At 42.9% G+C, this 21561-nt stretch overlaps 1 protein-coding gene across 1 annotated transcript in view; it reads right to left on the minus strand.

Moving 5' to 3' along the window:
- LOC143934579 (uromodulin-like) overlaps positions 1-21561 on the minus strand; it is a 54062-nt gene that overhangs the window by 20176 nt on the left and 12325 nt on the right. Inside the window, exons 5-6 of the mRNA XM_077458319.1 lie at positions 8258-8400; positions 6668-6907 (exon numbers count right to left, since the gene is read on the minus strand). Coding sequence (XP_077314445.1) covers positions 6668-6907; positions 8258-8400 — 383 coding nt within the window. The remainder of the gene's footprint in view (positions 1-6667; positions 6908-8257; positions 8401-21561) is intronic.

Raw genomic sequence — 21561 nt, forward strand, 5'->3', positions numbered from 1 at the left:
CGCTTGCCAGGATTGGCTCAGCGGTGTATACAGTATTACCGCACATTCAGTAAGCATCCAGAGGGATGTTATGCAGCGGGCGCCTTGCATACAAGACGCCTTTGCTTTATACCCGGCGTATAAGACGACCCCCGCTTTTTGGCTGTTTTCTTTTAGTGTAAAAGGTCGTCTTATATGCCGGAAAATACGGTACTCACTTTTGTTGCCAGCGGTTTAGACATTAATGGCTGTGTGTTGATTTATTTTGAGGGGACAGGAAATTTACACTGTTATACAAGCTGTACACTCACTACTTTACATTGTAGACAAGTGTCATTTCTTCAGTGTTGTCACATGAAAAGAGAGAAGAGACTAATTACAGAAATGTGAGTGAGGGGTGTACTTACTTTTGTGAGATACAGTATATAGATATAATGTACTGTAATTGTGTTGCCCCTCCCCCATACATTGTAGACAAATGTCATTTCTTCAGTGTTGTCACATGAAAAGAGAGAAGAAAAGATTTACACAAATGTGGGGGGTGTACTTACTTTTGTGAGATACAGTATATAGATATAATGTACTGTAATTGTGTTGCCCCTCCCCCCCCCCCATACATTGTAGACAAGTGTCATTTCTTCAGTGTTGTCACATGAAAAGAGAGAAGAAAAGATTTACACAAATGTGACTGAGGGGTGTACTTACTTTTGTGAGATACTGTATATACAGTAATAGCTGAAAAGTACATGTCATGCATTCATTGATATGTTATATTTATTATATGTGATGATCAATAACAACAATAACTTGATACACAGCCCCTTGGATCGGTTGAATACAGTGTATTTGCCTACCCAGCCATCTAGTGACCGCTGAGTACGCAGAGATCACCTGGTTGATTGGCCACCCGATAACTTTTTGCTGTTCTTATGTTTATAAATGGCTATGGGTAAATAAAGGGTCGCCGATCTGCTGTTCAGAAACATACAGTTCAATCTCTGTATTTGCGGACGATACTAAGCTAAGCAGGGCAATAACTTCTCCGCAGGAGAGGGGCAACTACATGGCAAATGAGGTTCAATGTAGAAAAATGTAAAATAATGTATTTGGGTGGAAAAAATCTGAATGCAATCTATAGACTGGGGGGAGGGGAACCTCTGGGGGGGATCTAGGGGGGAGAAGGACCTGGGGGTCCTAGTAGATGATGGGCTCAGCAATGCCAAGCTGCTGCTAACAAAGCAAACAGAATATTGGCATTAAAAAGGGATCAACTCCAGAGATAAAATTATAATTCTCCCTCTACAAGACTCTGGTCCGGCCGCACCTGGAGTATACTGTCCAGTTCTGGGCACCAGTCCTCAGGAAGGATGTACTGGAAATGGAGCGACTACAAAGAAGGGCAACAAAGATAATAAAGGGTCTGGAGGATATTAGTTATGAGGAAAGGTTGTGAGCTCTGAACTTATTCTCTCTGGAGAAGAGACGCCTGAGAGGGGATTATATAAATACCGGACTGGTGACCCCACAATATATAAATACCGGACTGGTGACCCCACAATATATAAATACCGGACTGGTGACCCCACAATATATAAATACGGGACTGGTGACCCCACAATATATAAATACTGGACTGGTGACTCTACAATATATAAATACCGGACTGGTGACCCCACAATATATAAATACCAGACTGGTGACCCCACAGTATATAAATACCAGACTGGTGACCCCACAATATATAAATACCGGACTGGTGACCCCACAATATATAAATACCGGACTGGTGACCCCACAATATATAAATACCGGACTGGTGACCCCACAATATATAAATACGGGACTGGTGACCCCACAATATATAAATACTGGACTGGTGACTCTACAATATATAAATACCGGACTGGTGACCCCACAATATATAAATACCAGACTGGTGACCCCACAGTATATAAATACCAGACTGGTGACCCCACAATATATAAATACCGGACTGGTGACCCCACAATATATAAATACTGGACTGGTGACCCCACAATATATAAATACTGGACTGGTGACTCTACAATATATAAATACCGGACTGGTGGCCCCACAATATATAAATACCGGACTGGTGACCCCACAATATATAAATACTGGACTGGTGACTCTACAATATATAAATACCGGACTGGTGGCCCCACAGTATATAAATACCAGACTGGTGACCCCACAATATATAAATACCGGACTGGTGACCCCACAATATATAAATACTGGACTGGTGACCCCACAATATATAAATACTGGACTGGTGACTCTACAATATATAAATACCGGACTGGTGACCCCACAATATATAAATACCAGACTGGTGACCCCACAATATATAAATACCGGACTGGTGACCCCACAATATATAAATACCAGACTGGTGACCCCACAATATATAAATACCAGACTGGTGACCCCACAATATACAAATACCGGACTGGTGACCCCACAATATACAAATACCGGACTGGTGACCCCACAATATATAAATACTGGACTGGTGACTCTACAATATATAAATACCGGACTGGTGACCCCACAATATATAAATACCAGACTGGTGACCCCACAATATATAAATACCGGACTGGTGACCCCACAATATATAAATACCAGACTGGTGACCCCACAATATATAAATACCGGACTGGTGACCCCACAATATATAAATACCAGACTGGTGACCCCACAATATATAAATACCAGACTGGTGACCCCACAATATACAAATACCGGACTGGTGACCCCACAATATATAAATACCAGACTGGTGACCCCACAATATATAAATACCAGACTGGTGACCCCACAATATATAAATACCAGACTGCTGACCCCACAATATATAAATACCGGACTGGTGACCCCACAATATATAAATACCGGACTGGTGACCCCACAATATATAAATACCGGACTGGTGACCCCACAATATATAAATACTGGACTGGTAACCCCACAATATATAAATACCAGACTGGTGGCCCCACAATATATAAATACCAGACTGGTGACCCCACAATATATAAATACCGGACTGGTGACCCCACAATATAGAAATACCGGACTGGTGACCCCACAATATATAAATACCGGACTGGTGACCCCACAATATATAAAAACCGGACTGGTGGCCCCACAGTATATAAATACCAGACTGGTGACCCCACAATATATAAATACCAGACTGGTGACCCCACAATATATAAATACCAGACTGGTGACCCCACAATATATAAATACCGGACTGGTGACCCCACAATATAGAAATACCGGACTGGTGACCCCACAATATATAAATACCGGACTGGTGACCCCACAATATATAAATACCGGACTGCTGACCCCACAATATATAAATACCGGACTGGTGACCTCACAATATATAAATACCGGACTGGTGACCCCACAATATATAAATACCGGACTGGTGACCTCACAATATATAAATACCGGACTGGTGACCCCACAATATATAAATACCGGACTGCTGACCCCACAATATATAAATACCGGACTGCTGACCCCACAATATATAAATACCGGACTGGTGACCCCACAATATATAAATACCGGACTGGTGACCTCACAATTGGGAGAAAACTTTTTTTGCAGAAGGGAGTTTAACAAGACTCGTGGCCACTCATTAAAATTAGAAGAAGAGAGGTTTAACCTTAAACTACGTAGAGGGTTCTTTACTGTTAGCCCTTGTACACACGGTCGGAGATTCCGACGGAAAATGTCTGATCGGACCGTGTTGTCGGATAATCCAATCGTGTGTGGGCTCCATCGGATTGTTTACGTCGGAATATACGACCGACAATTTTTTAGAGCTTGGCTATAAAACTTTCTGACAACATGATCCGGTCGGACTTTGTCCGATCATTTGTAGAGAATTCCGATCGGACAAAGTACCACGCATGCTCAGATCAAATTCCTAGATCAAAGCTATTGGCTACTAGCCTGAATGTAGTCCCGTCCTAACGAAATAACGTCATCACGTTCTGTACAATCGGATTTTCCAACAACTTTGTCCGACCGTGTGTGTGCAACACCAGTTTCAGACAGAATCCGTCGGAACAAAATCAGACGGATTTGGTTTGTCGGAATGTTCCGACCCGTGTGTACAAGGGCTTAGAGTGGCATGGATGTGGAATTCCCCTTTCACAGGCGGTGGTCTCAGCGGGGGGCATCGATAGTTTCAAAAAACTATTAGATAATCACCTGAACGACCGCAACATACAGGGATATACAATGTAATACTGACATATAATCACACACAATGGACCAGGGGCGGATCCAGGGGGGGGGCAACGGGTCAATTGCCCCCTCCGAGAATACCGCCAGCTGATGACAGCACGGCCGGTTCCGCGGGTCCAATCGCGGCCGGTTCCGCGGGTACCCGCGGGCCGGTTCCGTGAGTCCAATTGCGGCTGGTTCCGCGGGTCCAATCGCGGCCGGTTCCGCGGGTCCAATCGCGGCCGGTTCCGCGGGTACCCGCGGGCCGGTTCCGTGAGTCCAATCGCGGCCGGTTCCGCGGGTCCAATCGCGGCCGGTTCCGCGGGTCCAATCGCGGCCGGTTCCGCGGGTACCCGCGGCCGGTTCCGCGGGTCCAATCGCGGTCGGTTCCGCGGGTACCCGCGCTGAGTGGACGGGTGAGGGGGGGGGGGGCAGCTGGTCGGCTTAGGAGGGCTGCTGGCCAATCAGGAAGCCAGCAGGCAGGGGAGCAGGGAGATGACATCATCTCTCACTGCCCTGCATCCCTCCAGTTCCGCCTTCACTGTGTAGGAAGCTGTGTGCAGCAGAGAGATTGCATCATCTCTCTGCTGCCTATCTTCACTCTGGGACCCAACAAAAGACCACCAGTAGGTGACAATCCGCAATGTGTGGCAGGCTACGTGGCAAGTGGCAATCCGTAATGTGTGGCAGACTACGTGGCAAGTGGCAATCCACAATGTGTGGCAGGTGACGTGGCAAGTGACAATCCGCAATGTGTAGCAGGTGACGTGGCAAGTGACAATCCGCAATGTGTGGCAGGTGACGTGGCAAGTGACAATCCGCAATGTGTGGCAGGCTACGTGGCAAGTGGCAATCCGCAATGTGTGGCAGGCTACGTGGCAAGTGGCAATCCACAATGTGTGGCAGGTGACGTGGCAAGTGACAATCCGCAATGTGTAGCAGGTGACGTGGCAAGTGACAATCCGCAATGTGTGGCAGGTGACGTGGCAAGTGACAATCCGCAATGTGTGGCAGGCTACGTGGCAAGTGGCAATCCGCAATGTGTGGCAGGTGACGTGGCAAGTGACAATCCGCAATGTGTGGCAGGTGACGTGGCAAGTAACAATCCGCAATGTGTGGCAGACTACGTGGCAAGTGGCAATCCACAATGTGTGGCAGACTACGTGGCAAGTGGAAATCCACAATGTGTGGCAGGTGACGTGGCAAGTGACAATCCGCAATGTGTGGCAGGTGACGTGGCAAGTGACAATCCACAATGTGTGGCAGGCTACGTGGCAAGTGACAATCCACAATGTGTGGCAGGTGACGTGGCAAGTGGCAATCCGCAATGTGTGGCAGGCAACGTGGCAAGTGACAATCCGCAATGTGTGGCAGGTGACGTGGCAAGTGACAATCCGCAATGTGTGGCAGGCTACGTGGCAAGTGACAATCCGCAATGTGTGGCAGGCAACGTGGCAAGTGACAATCCGCAATGTGTGGCAGGCAACGTGGCAAGTGACAATCCGCAATGTGTGGCAGGTGACGTGGCAAGTGACAATCCCCAATGTGTGGCAGGTGACGTGGCAAGTGGCAATCCGCAATGTGTGGCAGGCAACGTGGCAAGTGACAATCCGCAATGTGTGGCAGGCAACGTGGCAAGTGACAATCCGCAATGTGTGGCAGGCAACGTGGCAAGTGACAATCCGCAATGTGTGGCAGGTGACGTGGCAAGTGACAATCCCCAATGTGTGGCAGGTGACGTGGCAAGTGGCAATCCGCAATGTGTGGCAGGCTACGTGGCAATCCGCATCTGGTGGCAGGCGACGTGGCAAGTGACAATCCGCAATGTGTGGCAGGTGACGTGGCAAGTCACAATCGGCAATGTGTGGCAGGTGACGTGGCAAGTGGCAATCTGCAATGTGTGGCAGGCTACGTGGCAAGTGACAATCCGCAATGTGTGGCAGGTGACGTGGCAAGTAACAATCCGCATTTGGTGACAAGTGACAATCCACATTTGGTGGCAGGCGACATGGCAAGTGACATCCTCAGGGCTCCCACTGATTCTGCAATATGGTGAGTTGAACCATTTAATTTTATATTACAATGTATTAATAGAAATAATGCGCTTCAATCATCCTGACACCATAACAACCATGGTGCCATAATGATTGAAGCGCCAATACCAGCCATTTCCCATATAAATTGCCCCCCAAAAACATATTTTATAGCAGTGCCCCTCCCGAGATTAGACTCTGGATCCGCCCCTGCAATGGACTGGATGGACTTGTGTCTTTTTTTCAACCTCACCTACTATGTAACTGTGTAACATAAATGGGTAAGGTGATATATTGTTCTGGCCATTTAGTGAATTATTTCTGTAGTCAAAGTGTACAAAGAACACACAGAATTGTTACCCAGTGCCCTGTGTACTTACCCGTCCTGAAGAAAATAGTACTTGCTGGAGCTTGGATTGGCCGGAGAAGCATAAATACTCGCCACTTTGAGATGGAAGGTGTTGGCATCCAGATCTGGTATGCCCACTGCAATGTAGATAGTATCTCCTACATACAGGGTGTCGGAATCTGAGAGCTGGGTAATAAACTGGTTATCTTTATAGGCCGTCATGTAGACCGTATAACTCACATCTGCTATAAGGCCATTTTTTGCTGCGGGCCTGGAAAATAAACACACAACAGAAGGTCACCTACCTAGAAACCCTTGTAGGTATGTGGCCATGGATCTATGTTATTATACAGAGTGTGGGCAGAACTGAGATATTTACACTGAGGATAAAGAACGAGCAAAACCTATTAGATCTCTTCTTCAGCGCCGTGTATACTGGTGGGGGAGGGGAAGCTGATATACAAAATGAGGATTTCCAATGCACCACAAAGGTTTCAAATGAATATGTATAAGAAACCGACAATATAAAAGTAATATAAGAGAAAAATTATTGAGAAGCGACATCCCTGCAATGGAAGAGTTTTCATACTTACCTCTCAGACGGCCCATATCTCCTACCTTCCCTCCGTTCCTGTGGTGCCGCCTCCACCGGACTCTTCAGTATTCTACACTTCCGGAAGTGTGGGATTCCTGTGTCTGCCAGCACATGCCATGGCTCCTTCCTCTGCCCCCCGATGTCACTACAGGACTCAGCAGAGACATAGGGGTGGAAGGAAGGAAGCGCACAGCACGGCAGGTGACACTCAGGAGCGAATATCTAAGAGGCTTCCGGAGGCTGCAGCCAGGGCCGCTGATAAGGCAGTACAGCCAGCCCTCCTGTACTGGGCCCAGGCCTCATCAGTTCAAAAGGGGGGCCCGGGCACCTGCTAAGCAGGAGGGCCAGCAGCAGTCACGGCCCGTCCATTAGTTGCACCTGGCGCCACCCCCCTCTCTCCTCACCACCCCCTATATGCAATGGATAGATTCACGCATAGCATAAATATATCCATGGCCACTGCGGCCTTTGTGACGTCATTCACTTGAATGGGTCCTGTTCAACGCAGGTATAATTTCTGCCATGGCTGCAAAGGGAGTTGCATTTTAGCAAAAAATATAATTTCATATTTTCGGAGGGGGGGGGGGGGGTTCTTGTCAGATAGGCTGTAGGGGGCCCCGTGATTTCTATCAGCAGCCCTGGCTGCAGCACTAAAGCAGAAGGAAGGGATGGAGACACGGGTTATAAAAACTCTTCTATTGCAGGGACATTTCTTCCCGATCTGACAGGGTCACTTGGAAACACTTGGCACAGATGGCTTACACCCATGTGTCCTCAGAGAGCTGAGCTCAGTTATATCTAAGGGTTTGTTTCTACTTTATTAAGACCTGGCACAAGGCCAATGTTTTGTCTATATTTAAGGAGGAACTGCAGTCTTCTCACATAATTTGTTGTAAAAACATTTTTGCTATTCTGAAGCTTCCCTCCAACCACAAATAGAGTCAAAATCGTAGTGTGACCCAAACCTAAAAGAGAGCCAGCATGGATTTCTGAAAGACCAAAGTTACTGTATGTAATAATAATTACCCAAGTGTCACGTTAGGACTGGCATTCAAATTCAGGGGCTCACTGCAGGAAATATCCATGACAAAATCATCTCTTATTGAGTCTGAAAACTTAATGGCAAAAATATACAGGTGATTTGTGTATGTGGCATGGGATGAATTCACCTGTAGAGAGAGGAAGCACAGAAGTCATTAATCAGGGTTAGTAAACTTACCGCCATACAGTATACTGCACATCAGTGACAGCCCGCCCCATTAGGGGCACCCGGGCTCCGCCCCCTGTCTCCACGCTGCCCCCTATATGAATAATGGATGGATTTGTGGTATCTAGACATGCACACTGACACAAAATTTGTTTTCGTTTCATTGGTTTTTATGCTTTTTTCGGAAATTTGGAAATCCGAAAAAGTTTGGAAATTCAGAAATCCGAAAGTTCAGAAATGCAGAAATCTGAAAATTCGGATTTTCACATTTTCAAATTTCCCAATTTCGAATTTCCGAATTTTGAATTTACGAAATTTAGAATTTCCGAATTTTTGGAATTTGGAAATTCAAAAATTAAAAAATTCTAAAAAGCTGAAAAAAAATAAAGAAAATCAGTAAAATTTGAAATAATAACTAACTAATAATAACTAACTATTAATTTATAGATATTGGAATTTCCTTTTAAATTTGGCTGTTAGTGAATGTAACGAATACAAATTTATCGGAAGTTACGAATTATCCGAAATAATGAATGCCACATCTAAACAAATGGAATTGAAAAAATGAATAATAAATAATAAAAAAGTTTTATTATTGTTATTTATTATTATTAGATTGTTACATTCCATTCATATAGATACAGCATTCGTTATTTCGGATAAGTCGTAACTTCAGATAAATTTGTCTCCTCCACCCCTCCGGCGCCACAATTGACACCTTTTGGGGGGGAGGGGAGGCAGGATACCTGTCTTTGACAGGTATCCCGTTCCCACTTCTGGAAGTCACAGCCGTGGATATTGATGTCACCGCTCGGCCCTGTCCTCCTCTCTCCTCCTTCCCCTGCCTCTGGGCCAGTAGGAGAAAGGAGCGGTGTGAAACTGTAAGGCTACACTTCGGGGTTCCCATACTCATAATGATGGCGGCAGCACCTGACAGCTGATGGAAGCATCAGCTGCAGTGCTGACATGGCTGGACTCCAGGACAGGTAAGTGCTCTATTATTACTATCCAGCAGCTGCAGTATGTGTAGCTGCTGCCTTTTCATTTTTCCAGCGATGCGCGGACCTCCGCTTTAAACAAACAATTTCCTGACTTGCCCCCTGTCTTAAACCCCCCCTTGCTGGGCGGCCACAGGCTCCAGGGACAGCCCTGCTGGGTGGCCACAGGCTCCAGAGACAGCCCTGCTGGGTGGGCACAGGCTCCAGGGACAGCCCTTGCTGGGCGGGCTCAGGCTCCAGGGATAGCCCTTGCTGGGTGGCCACAGGCCCCAGAGACAGCCCTGCTGGGTGGGCACAGGCTCCAGAGACAGCCCTTGCTGGGCGGGCTCAGGCTCCAGGGATAGCCCTTGCTGGGTGGCCACAGGCCCCAGAGACAGCCCTGCTGGGCGGGCTCAGGCTCCAGGGATAGCCCTTGCTGGGCGGCCACAGGCTCCAGGGACAGCCCTTGCTGGGCGGCCACAGGCTCCAGGGACAGCCCTTGCTGGGCGGCCACAGGCTCCAGGGACAGCCCTGCTGGGCGGGCACAGGCTCCGGGGAAAGCCCTTGATGGGCGGCCACAGGCTCCAGGGACAAAAAAATGTTTTTTTGTGCGTTGCGCTGCTGGATTATATATGTCCTGGATGGGGGGAGTGAAGAGGGGAAAAAAGGAGGGGGGGGGAAACGCTATAGTTAGTGTGTATAGCGGATTTAGGGTTTTCAAGTCTGCTTTTCCACAGAGTCTTGCAATCCTTGCTGGATATGTTAGTAAATGTAGCAAGAGTAATAGGTAGCTGACAGGATCATAGGTTATAGTCCAGTAGTTGTGAAAATAGCCATAGAAAGGGGAAGATTTCTTTAGCACAGCCAGGTAGGCGGCATGTTCAAGGGTAGAAGGTACCTTGTAGAAGATATATAAAGAGAAGAAAAAACAGCGCCAATCTAAGTGCAGTATATTTGGATCACAAACATTTAATTAGTAAAGTTATACACTCACACTCTACCAGAGAGTTTCAGGCACATCATGTATTTAGAAAGGTCTCTGGGGGACATCGCAGGGCTCCCGAGGAGAAGCGGTTTCTCATTCAGCTGTGTTTCTCGTCCGGTGGCGCCGGTGGTTCCCAGCGTCGCACGGCCAGTAGCAGCGTCAGGGAGGTCCGTTCGTTGGTACGTTGGGGCGCACTGCGATGACGTTCGTTATGGTTTACGTTGCACGCGTTCGGAGCATGCGTGCTCCTTCATCAGGCATCTGGGTCACCATATTGGAAGTGGTTTAAATAGGGAGAAGGGCAGTTCTAATTGGTCGTTCGAGTTCAGGTTCCACCTTGTGGGGCGGAACTGTTCCGACCAAGGCATGGTGTTAATAGGCTATGTGCTGCAGGCTTGTTGTAGATTGTTATTGTGTGTGTGTCCATAAAGGAACAGTTTAATTTGTGTGTGTATAGATACAAATTAAAAGTGTGGGGAAAAAACGATAAAAGTTGGGATTTTTTATTTTTTATTTATTAGATTGTTTTAGAAAAATCGAAAATGTTTGTAAAAAGAATTTTGTAAAAAGAGTGGAATAGATTGTAAAAGAATTAATATAAAAAAAATTGTTAGAAATTGAGAAATAGAAATAAAAATAAAAATAAAAATGATAATAAAAAGAATAATAAAAAAATATATATATACCAGTGGAATTAAAAAATAATACTAAAAATAATGATAAAAATATGGATAAAAAATATAATGATAATGCAAATAAAAAATATATATATATAGAAAAAATTATGTAGTAAAAATAAAAAATAAAAATAAAATTATGAAAAATATATATAAAAAAATATATATAAAAAAAATATATATATAAAAATGAAAATCAAAATATATATACAAATACAAAAATACAGAGAAATAAAAAGAATGAAAATGGTGAGAAAAAAACGGGGGATGGGGCAAAATAATTTTTTATTAGATGAAATGCTGTAGGTATATTTCTTTGGTGGGTATTAGAACGTAAGATGGTAAGAGACATGTATATTGATAGGATTTGATATTATAAAATTTTGGTAATATAGGATACAATTGAAAATGATGTGCAAATAAAACAATGATGTTCAAACAAAACATATATATATAAAAAGAATATATACAATAAAAGGTGGGAAGTATTCATAACGATTGTACATGTGTGTGCATTTCAATTCACGTACACACACTATTAAGTACACATATATACACACACATATACACACATATATATATATATACACACATGTGTGCATACATACACACACGTGCATGGACCTATATGCAGTGGGATCTGAAAAGGCACGTTAATTCTGATTTATGGTAGGGAAGGCGGGGGGGGGGGGGTGGATTATAAGTCTCATTAGGAAAGTGTGATGGATGCAGATTAGACAACTGAGTTAATTTCTATGTCCTCGTTAAGGCCTCCAGGCGTGAGGGTGTCTAACGTATATATCCAAAAAGTTTCTCTCTCGCAGAGGCGTTTGAAACGCTCTGCGAGGGGGAAGGATCCAGGTATCTGTTCAAGGGCCCAAACTTGCATGCCCTCTGTGGACCCTTGATGGTGTTCTTTGAAGTGTCGTGGGATAGTGAGATTGGAATCTCCTTCTACTGATCGGCGATGTTCGCCGAACCTTTTTCTTAGGGTGCGAATGGTACGCCCTATATAAAGTAGGTTGCAAGGGCAGCGGATCGCATAAATTACAAACTCAGAGGAGCAGTTGTAAAATTCTTTCAGTTCGTATGTATTGCCCTTAGTGGTAAAGGATTTTTGGCGGTGAGGGATGAATTTGCAGGTAAGGCATTTTAGTTTCTTGCATTGGTACATGCCCTTCAGGGTGAGGAATGTCCTGAGTGGCTTTGGCTTGTTATCGGTTTTCAATTTGCTCGGGGCGATAAAACTTTTTACATTGCGTGCTCTACGATATGTTATCTTGGGGGTATCTGTTATAGAGGTTTTTAGTAGAGGGTCTTCTAGAAGGATACTCCAATGGTTTTTGAAGATCTTTTCCATTTTTTTGTGTTGGGAGTGATATTGGGTAATGAATCTGGTGCTATGGGTTTGGGAATGGACCGTCAGTTTGTCCGGCATGGTTTCATGTGGTTGGGATGTAACCGGGTGTGTTACTAGCTGGGTGTCCAGGAATTTGGTAAAGGCTTCATCTACTAGGGTGGGGGGATAGCCTTTGTCTTCAAATTTTCTTTTAAACAGGGTACCCTGCTCGATGTAATCTGAGTTATGGGTGCAGTTTCGTTTTAAACGATTAAATTGACTTTTAGGGATATTGGTGATCCACCTTGGGTGGTGGCAGCTTTGGAAGTGTAAATATGAATTTCCTGCAGTGGGTTTAATGTGGTTTCTTGCGAAGATGGTTTTGTTGGTATGGCAAAGTTCAAGATCTAGAAAGGGTAAGCTGTCTGGACTGGATTCAAAAGTGAAAGATAGGCCTAAATCATTGGCGTTACAATGTGAAACAAAGTCGTCTATGGGTGGTCCGGTGTTGTTCCATATGATGATAATGTCATCTATGTAGCGACCTATGTATATAATATGTTCTGTGTATGGATTGTTGTTCCAGATGTATAAAGTTTCCCAAAAGCCCATTGTCAGGTTTGCATAGCTAGGTGCAAAATTGGCGCCCATAGCTGTCCCTTGGGTTTGCAAGTAGAATTTTTTGTTGAAAGAGAAGTAATTGTGGGTGAGGCAGAACTTTGTGGAATCTAAGATGAAATCTGCTTGTGCAGTTTTTAGGGATGGGTCTAGGGCTAAGAAGTGTTTTACTGCCCGAAGGCCAACAGCATGGAGAATTGAAGTATAGAGGGAATTGACATCCAAGGACACCCACTGGTAGGTGGGCTCCCAGGAGTAAGTTTTTAGAATCTCTAGTAGGTGTGTGCCATCTCGTATGTATGTTTGGAGATTTTGTGCCAGTGGTTGCAGAAAATGGTCAATGTAAATAGAAAAGGGGCTGGTTATGCTTTCCATTGCGGCAACAATTGGTCTCCCCGGGGGATTTTCTGAATTTTTATGTATTTTCGGAAGGTGATACAAATATGGAGTGTTGTAATATGTTTTGGATAGAAAGGAAGCTTCTGCTTTTGTAATAATATTATCTCCAAGGGCTCGTTTTATGAGTGCTTCAGCTTCTATAGAGAAGAGGGGGAGCGGGTCACTTTTTAAGGGTTTGTATGTGTTATTATCAGAGAGTAATCTGTTGGCGGAATTTTTTGTTAGACTCTGAAGGGCCCGAGTTTCTTGTGGAGTGAGGTTGTTTCTGTGGTGCTGTAGGGGAGAGGGGGGGGGGCCTTAGTTTACAAAGACGTTTAATATCTGCATAGACAACCTGGTAGAAGCTTTGTATGTATGGGCCTTTTGCCTGGCTGGGGTTAAAGATGGATTTGGGCCTAAAAGGAGTATGTTTTACTGGGGGGGAATCTGGCTGATAGTATGTGCAAGAAGTGTCTGAGAGACTAAAGGTGGTGGCGGGGTCTTTATTCATATTGTATAGTTCTTCCAAAATGGCTAGGCAAGGATCATCTTGGTATATATTTTTTGTACATAAAGGAGAGGTATTATTCATGCTGGGTACTGTGGTATTGTTGGGATTTTCCTTGATGGATTTGATATTGAAAAAACGTTTCACTGTGAGATTACGTATAAATTTGTTTAGATCCACAAATAGAGTGAAGGGGTTGGGATGGCTAGTGGGTGCGAAGTTGAGTCCTTTATTAAGTAGGGAGATTTCATCTGGGACCAGGGTATGTGAAGAAAGGTTGTAGATTTTTATAGTTTGGCAAACTTTTCTTTGGGTTTTGTTTCTTCTCCCCCCTCTTCTGCCTCTTCTAGTTTTCTTTTTTGTGCAGGTTGAGGGGTTAGGACTAAAAAAGACTGGTCGTCTGTCTGTGTGGGAAACTCGAGAGGGCGATTTTGGACTGTTTGTGAATAGGTTTTTTGTTGAACCGTTGTAATGTTAGTGTCATATGTGCTTTGGAGAGACTGTTTTGCAGGAATATCCGGGGTTGTTGTATTAGAGGTAACCTGATTACTCTTTTTTGTGTGTCCTGGAGGGGTGTTTTCACCTCTATTTGTATTATTTTTATTTCTGTTTTGGTTGGGGGTGTTTGTAGGTTTGTTATTGGTTACACTGTCAGTAGAAGTAGTGGTATGTTTTTTATTTTGTAAGGTTTCTATGTCTCTATTTGGTTTTCTATAACGTTTAGGTTTTGGTTGTAAAGTGTGAGGGCTAGGGATGAGCTTCGTGTTCGAGTCGAACGTACGTTCGACTCGAACATTGGCTGTTCGCCCGTTCGGCGAATTCCGAACGTTTTGGCCGTTCGCGTCAAAATTCGAGTGACGCGCGCGCGGACCACAATGCACTGCGTTGGCGCAGTGCATTGCTGTCCGATGATTGGCCAAGCATGCACTGTGACCCCGCATGCTTGGCCAATCGCAGCGCCGGCAGCGAGGAGAGCCATGATTGGCCACAGGCAGGATGCCTGTGGCCAATCATAGCTCAGGCTGTGTAGTGCACGCCCCACACTATATAAGGCCGCCTTTAAGGCGGCCTCCTGTAGTGTGTTACTTTGCATCTGAAGCAGTGGGTGTTCTGTGTACCTTCAACACAGTACACACCAATCGTTTTTGGCTGATTTCCTATCTTGCTGCTGTGTAGTGGTTATTGTCTGTGCCCTGACTGCAGTATACACCACTATATTCACCTCACCTATATAGCTAGTGATCTAGCTTTAACCACTTAACAACTGCCCATTGCCGATTAACGGCTTCAGGGCGGTTGTTTAACTCAGAGAGGCCGTTAATTAACGGCCTCCCAGAATTCTGCTCTCGCGTGCCCCGAGGTGTGCGCACTCGAGAGCATCCGTGACCGCCGGGTCCATAGGACCCGGCGCATCACGGTAAACGGCCGCTCATAGCGGCCGTTTACCACGTGATTGCTCCGTCAAATGACGGAGTGATCACTTGGAAACAAACCGGCGTCATGTTATGACGCCTGTTCCTCCCTCCCCTTTCTGTACCGATCGGTACAGCGGAGGGGAAAGAGATCGGTGTCAGCAGCGATGTGGGCTGCATCTGCAGTGCCCACATCGCTGCTCACCGAATTTAACCCCTCAATTCCCTGCCAATACTCTGCAATACCAGTGCATACTCTGCAGTACCCCCCATTACTCTGCAGTAACCCCCATTACTCTGCAGTACCCCCCAATACTCTGCAGTACCCGCCATTACTCTGCAGTACCCCGCCATTACTCTGCAGTGCAGTACCCCGCCATTACTCTGCAGTGCAGTACCCCGCCATTACTCTGCAGTGCAGTACCCCGCCATTACTCTGCAGTACCCCGCCATTACTCTGCAGTGCAGTACCCCGCCATTACTCTGCAGTACCCCGCCATTACTCTGCAGTGCAGTACCCCGCCATTACTCTGCAGTGCAGTACCCTGCTATTACTCTGCAGTACCCCCAATACTCTGCAGTACCCTGCTATTACTCTGTAGTACCCCGCCAATACCCCGCCAATACTCTGTAATACCCTGCCATAAATTGCCATACCCAGCCATACTCAGAGATACCCAGCCATACTCGGTGATACCCTGAAGTACCCAGCCATAGACGCCCCCCACCCCTCACCGCCCTCCAGTGCTTCTACCAACTCGCCAGTACGATCAAAGCCAGAATCTTTTTTTTAATTTTTTATTTCAGGCTTCCCAGCCTAGAGGTGAGATGTGGGGTCATATTGACCCCCCAGATTTCACTGTAAAGAGGACCTGTCACCCCATATTCCTATTACAAGGGATGTTTACATTTCTTGTAATAGGAATAAAAGTGATCAAAAATATATTTTTGGGAAAAAAAATGTCAAACTAAAATAAAGTAAAATGAACAATAAAAATAAAAAATAAAAAATTAAAGCGCCCATGTCCCCATGTGCTCGCATGTGCCACACATGTGAGGTATCGCCGAGAATGTTAGAGCGAGAGCAATAATTCCAGTCCTAGACCTCCTCTGCAACTCAAAACATGTAACCAGTAAAAAAATATTTAAAGCGTCGCCTATGGGGATTTTTTAAGTAGCGACGTTTGGCGCCATTCCACGGGCATGTGCAATTTTGAAGAGTGACATGTTTGATATCTATTTACTCAGCATAACTTCATCTTTCACTTTATGCAAACATTGGGCTAACAAGTGGTTAATAATAGAGCTTGCAGTCAGTAGTGTTAGGAGATAGTGCGTGCTGTCTGCGTGCTCTGTACCCAGTACATACCGCTATAATATAGGGCAGGCCCCTACTTTCAAACATCCAACTTACAAACATCTCCTACTTGCAAACGCAAGGAGACAGCAGCAAGTGAGATGAAAAAAGATGGACGACAAAACAAATTATACAGGGGTGATAACCCTTCCCTATGTTTTCCAAAAAGGTTAAAAATATTTTTTTTGGCTGGAGCTACACTTTAAAAATGTACCGGTTGAAAATGACAAACAGATTCAACTTAACACAACAAACCTACACAGTCCCTGTCTTGTTTGCACCGCCTGTATACTGCTGTTCTGAGTATATAGGGCCTGGGGGCCACACGCATTTCCTTTTTTTAATATGGGTACGGGGTTCCCCTTAATATGTGTACAAGACCCAAATAGGCTGGTAATGGGCAGGGAGGGCTACCCATGCCATTTTTCTCAATGATTTTCAACCATATTGCAGGAACCAGATATAACATTAAAACCGCAAGCAGTTTTAAATGGTGTTATTTCCGTTTAATGTCATTTTGTGCAGGGACTGTTCTAAACACGGGAAACACGTGGCACTTCACAGGCATACTACAGACACCCCCCAGGCACCATATTTAAAGGAATACTTCACTTTTTTTTTTCACTTTAATCGTCATTAAAATCAGTGCTCCCGCCAAAACGGTAGTTTTTAAAACTTTTTTTTGCAGTGACCCATGTCCCCTGAGACAGGAGGCAGATCGCCAAACCCTTTTTAGCACACTATCTTGCATATTAGCCGTTAAAATTAGCATTTTCCAATTCGAACGTTCGAGTCCCATAGACTTCAATGGGGTTCTAACGTTCGTACCGAACGCGGGGGTCGTTCGCAAGTTCTGGTGCGAACCGAACCGGGGGGTGTTCGGCTCATCCCTAGTGAGGGCTGTTCTCCCTTATGGGTTCTGGATTATAGGACGATATGTGTTGGGTTGGTTGGTTGGTGCGTTTTGAGTATGGATGTTGGGAGGGATGTGTGGGGGGATGGTGGGTTTTAAATGGCCGAAAGGAAGATGGAAATTGAATCTGCATTAGAGGCACTGGAGTAGAGTTACTGGTTTTCCATTGGAAGATCCTTTTATTGTTGTAGTCATCTACATCTCATCTCATTTTTTGGAGTTTTACTTTTATTAGTTTATCTTCATCTAATTTTGTTTTTTTCTTAAGTAGATCTAGCCATGTGCTGGGAAGGTTTGGTGTCTCCTTTGTGAGGTTTAGTATCTGATTTTTTAGCTTATCTAAAAGAGACGTGCTTTTGAGATCCCGCTGTTTCAAAATAATATTTATCCATTTTTGGGAACAAAATTCAGAGATATGTTCCCATTCGGTTTGGAGGTCGGGTGAGAGGAAAGCACATCTAGTTTTTATTCTGAGGCCCCTCGGGGTAATTTTAGAGGAAAGGTAGTTTTCAAGAAAAAACTTGTCCCATTTTTGGTGATTGAGTGTTATGATTGAATCCTCAATTTTTCTAAATAGTGTGCATAATTTCATATATGCATTCTCTCCTGTATCAAAATGTACCTTGAAAAAATCTTTTGGGAATTGTGAGAATAATTCATCTAGAAAAACATATTTGGAATGCTCTACTGATTGAAGCATGTACATTATAGGAATAGCACGAGGTCATAAAAAAAGGTGTCAGTGAAAAATGGAATAGGGGAAAATATTTTTTGAAAATTAAAAAATATAATAATAATAAAACATAAAAAATATATAAAAAATATATAAAATATAAATAAAAAATAAAAAATAAAAATAGAAATAGAAAATGAAAATAAAAATAAAAATAAAAAATATAAAAAATGAAATATAAGAAAAAAACACAGTAAAAATATAAAAATTCAAAATACAAAAAATGCAAGGATGAAGTATAAAAGTATAAAAATAGAAAATGAGAAATGTGGAAAATTGAATAAATAAAAAGTATATAAAAGAAAATATAAATAAAAAATGAAAGGATAGAAGTAAAAATGATATATGTATAAAAAATAAAAAATAAAAAAATATATATATAAAAAAATTATATATATATATATATATGTAGAAAAATATATGTATAAAATTAAGGGAGGGAGATATATATGTGTATATGTGGTATTGTTACGGGAGTATCTAGGCAGGTTGATGTGCTTATATATCTCTCTGGTGTGAGCGGTATATATGGGTATGAATATACACACACGGGCGCATGTGTGTATGTTATTTGTCCATAAAGCAGAGCTGCATGCACAGGCTTCTAGTGTAAGTACAGAGTAAAAAAATGTTTTTTTGTGCGTTGCGCTGCTGGATTATATATGTCCTGGATGGGGGGAGTGAAGAGGGAAAAAAAGGAGGGGGGGGGGGGAAACGCTATAGTTAGTGTGTATAGCGGATTTAGGGTTTTCAAGTCTGCTTTTCCACAGAGTCTTGCAATCCTTGCTGGATATGTTAGTAAATGTAGCAAGAGTAATAGGTAGCTGACAGGATCATAGGTTATAGTCCAGTAGTTGTGAAAATAGCCATAGAAAGGGGAAGATTTCTTTAGCACAGCCAGGTAGGCGGCATGTTCAAGGGTAGAAGGTACCTTGTAGAAGATATATAAAGAGAAGAAAAAACAGCGCCAATCTAAGTGCAGTATATTTGGATCACAAACATTTAATTAGTAAAGTTATACACTCACACTCTACCAGAGAGTTTCAGGCACATCATGTATTTAGAAAGGTCTCTGGGGGACATCGCAGGGCTCCCGAGGAGAAGCGGTTTCTCATTCAGCTGTGTTTCTCGTCCGGTGGCGCCGGTGGTTCCCAGCGTCGCATGGCCCGTAGCAGCGTCAGGGAGGTCCATTCGTTGGTACGTTGGGGCGCACTGTGATGACATTCGTTATGGTTTACGTTGCACGCGTTCGGAGCATGCGTGCTCCTTCATCAGGCATCTGGGTCACCATATTGGAAGTGGTTTAAATAGGGAGAAGGGCAGTTCTAATTGGTCGTTCGAGTTCAGGTTCCACCTTGTGGGGCGGAACTGTTCCGACCAAGGCATGGTGTTAATAGGCTATGTGCTGCAGGCTTGTTGTAGATTGTTATTGTGTGTGTGTCCATAAAGGAACAGTTTAATTTGTGTGTGTATAGATACAAATTAAAAGTGTGGGGAAAAAACGATAAAAGTTGGGATTTTTTATTTTTTATTTATTAGATTGTTTTAGAAAAATCGAAAATGTTTGTAAAAAGAATTTTGTAAAAAGAGTGAAATAGATTGTAAAAGAATTAATATAAAAAAAATTGTTAGAAATTGAGAAATAGAAATAAAAATAAAAATAAAAATGATAATAAAAAGAATAATAAAAAAATATATATATACCAGTGGAATTAAAAAATAATACTAAAAATAACGATAAAAATATGGATAAAAAAATATAATGATAATGCAAATAAAAAAAATATATATATAGAAAAAATTATGTAGTAAAAATAAAAAATTAAAATAAAATTATGAAAAATATATAAAAAAATATATATATAAAAAAAAAATATATATAAAAATGAAAATCAAAATATATATACAAATACAAAAATACAGAGAAATAAAAAGAATGAAAATGGTGAGAAAAAAACGGGGGATGGGGCAAAATAATTTTTTATTAGATGAAATGCTGTAGGTATATTTCTTTGGTGGGTATTAGAACGTAAGATGGTAAGAGACATGTATATTGATAGGATTTGATATTATAAAATTTTGGTAATATAGGATACAATTGAAAATGATGTGCAAATAAAACAATGATGTTCAAACAAAACATATATATATATATATATAAAAAGAATATATACAATAAAAGGTGGGAAGTATTCATAACGATTGTACATCTGTGTGCATTTCAATTCACGTACACACACTATTAAGTACACATATATACACACACATATACACACATATATATATATATATATATATATACACACATGTGTGCATACATACACACACGTGCATGGACCTATATGCAGTGGGATCTGAAAAGGCACGTTAATTCTGATTTATGGTAGGGAAGGCGGGGGGGGGGGGGTGGATTATAAGTCTCATTAGGAAAGTGTGATGGATGCAGATTAGACAACTGAGTTAATTTCTATGTCCTCGTTAAGGCCTCCAGGCGTGAGGGTGTCTAACGTATATATCCAAAAAGTTTCTCTCTCGCAGAGGCGTTTGAAACGCTCTGCGAGGGGGAAGGATCCAGGTATCTGTTCAAGGGCCCAAACTTGCATGCCCTCTGTGGACCCTTGATGGTGTTCTTTGAAGTGTCGTGGGATAGTGAGATTGGAATCTCCTTCTACTGATCGGCGATGTTCGCCGAACCTTTTTCTTAGGGTGCGAATGGTACGCCCTATATAAAGTAGGTTGCAAGGGCAGCGGATCGCATAAATTACAAACTCAGAGGAGCAGTTGTAAAATTCTTTCAGTTCGTATGTATTGCCCTTAGTGGTAAAGGATTTTTGGCGGTGAGGGACGAATTTGCAGGTAAGGCATTTTAGGAAATCCGAAAAAGTTTGGAAATTCAGAAATCTGAAAGTTCAGAAATGCAGAAATCTGAAAATTCGGATTTTCACATTTTCAAATTTCCCAATTTCGAATTTCCGAATTTTGAATTTACGAAATTTCAAATTTCTGCATTTTTGGAATTTGGAAATTCGAAAATTAAAAAATTCTAAAAAGCTGAAAAAAGAAAGAAAATCAGTAAAATTTGAAATAATAACTAACTAATAATAACTAACTATTAATTTATAGATATTGGAATTTCCTTTTAAATTTGGCTGTTAGTGAATGTAACGAATACAAATTTATCGGAAGTTACGAATTATCCGAAATAATGAATGCCGCATCTAAACAA

This window comes from Lithobates pipiens, unplaced genomic scaffold (genome assembly GCF_037356315.1).
Source record: "Lithobates pipiens isolate NorthernLeopardFrog02 unplaced genomic scaffold, aLitPip1_a1.2 Scaffold_27, whole genome shotgun sequence".
Lineage (NCBI taxonomy): Eukaryota > Metazoa > Chordata > Amphibia > Anura > Ranidae > Lithobates > Lithobates pipiens.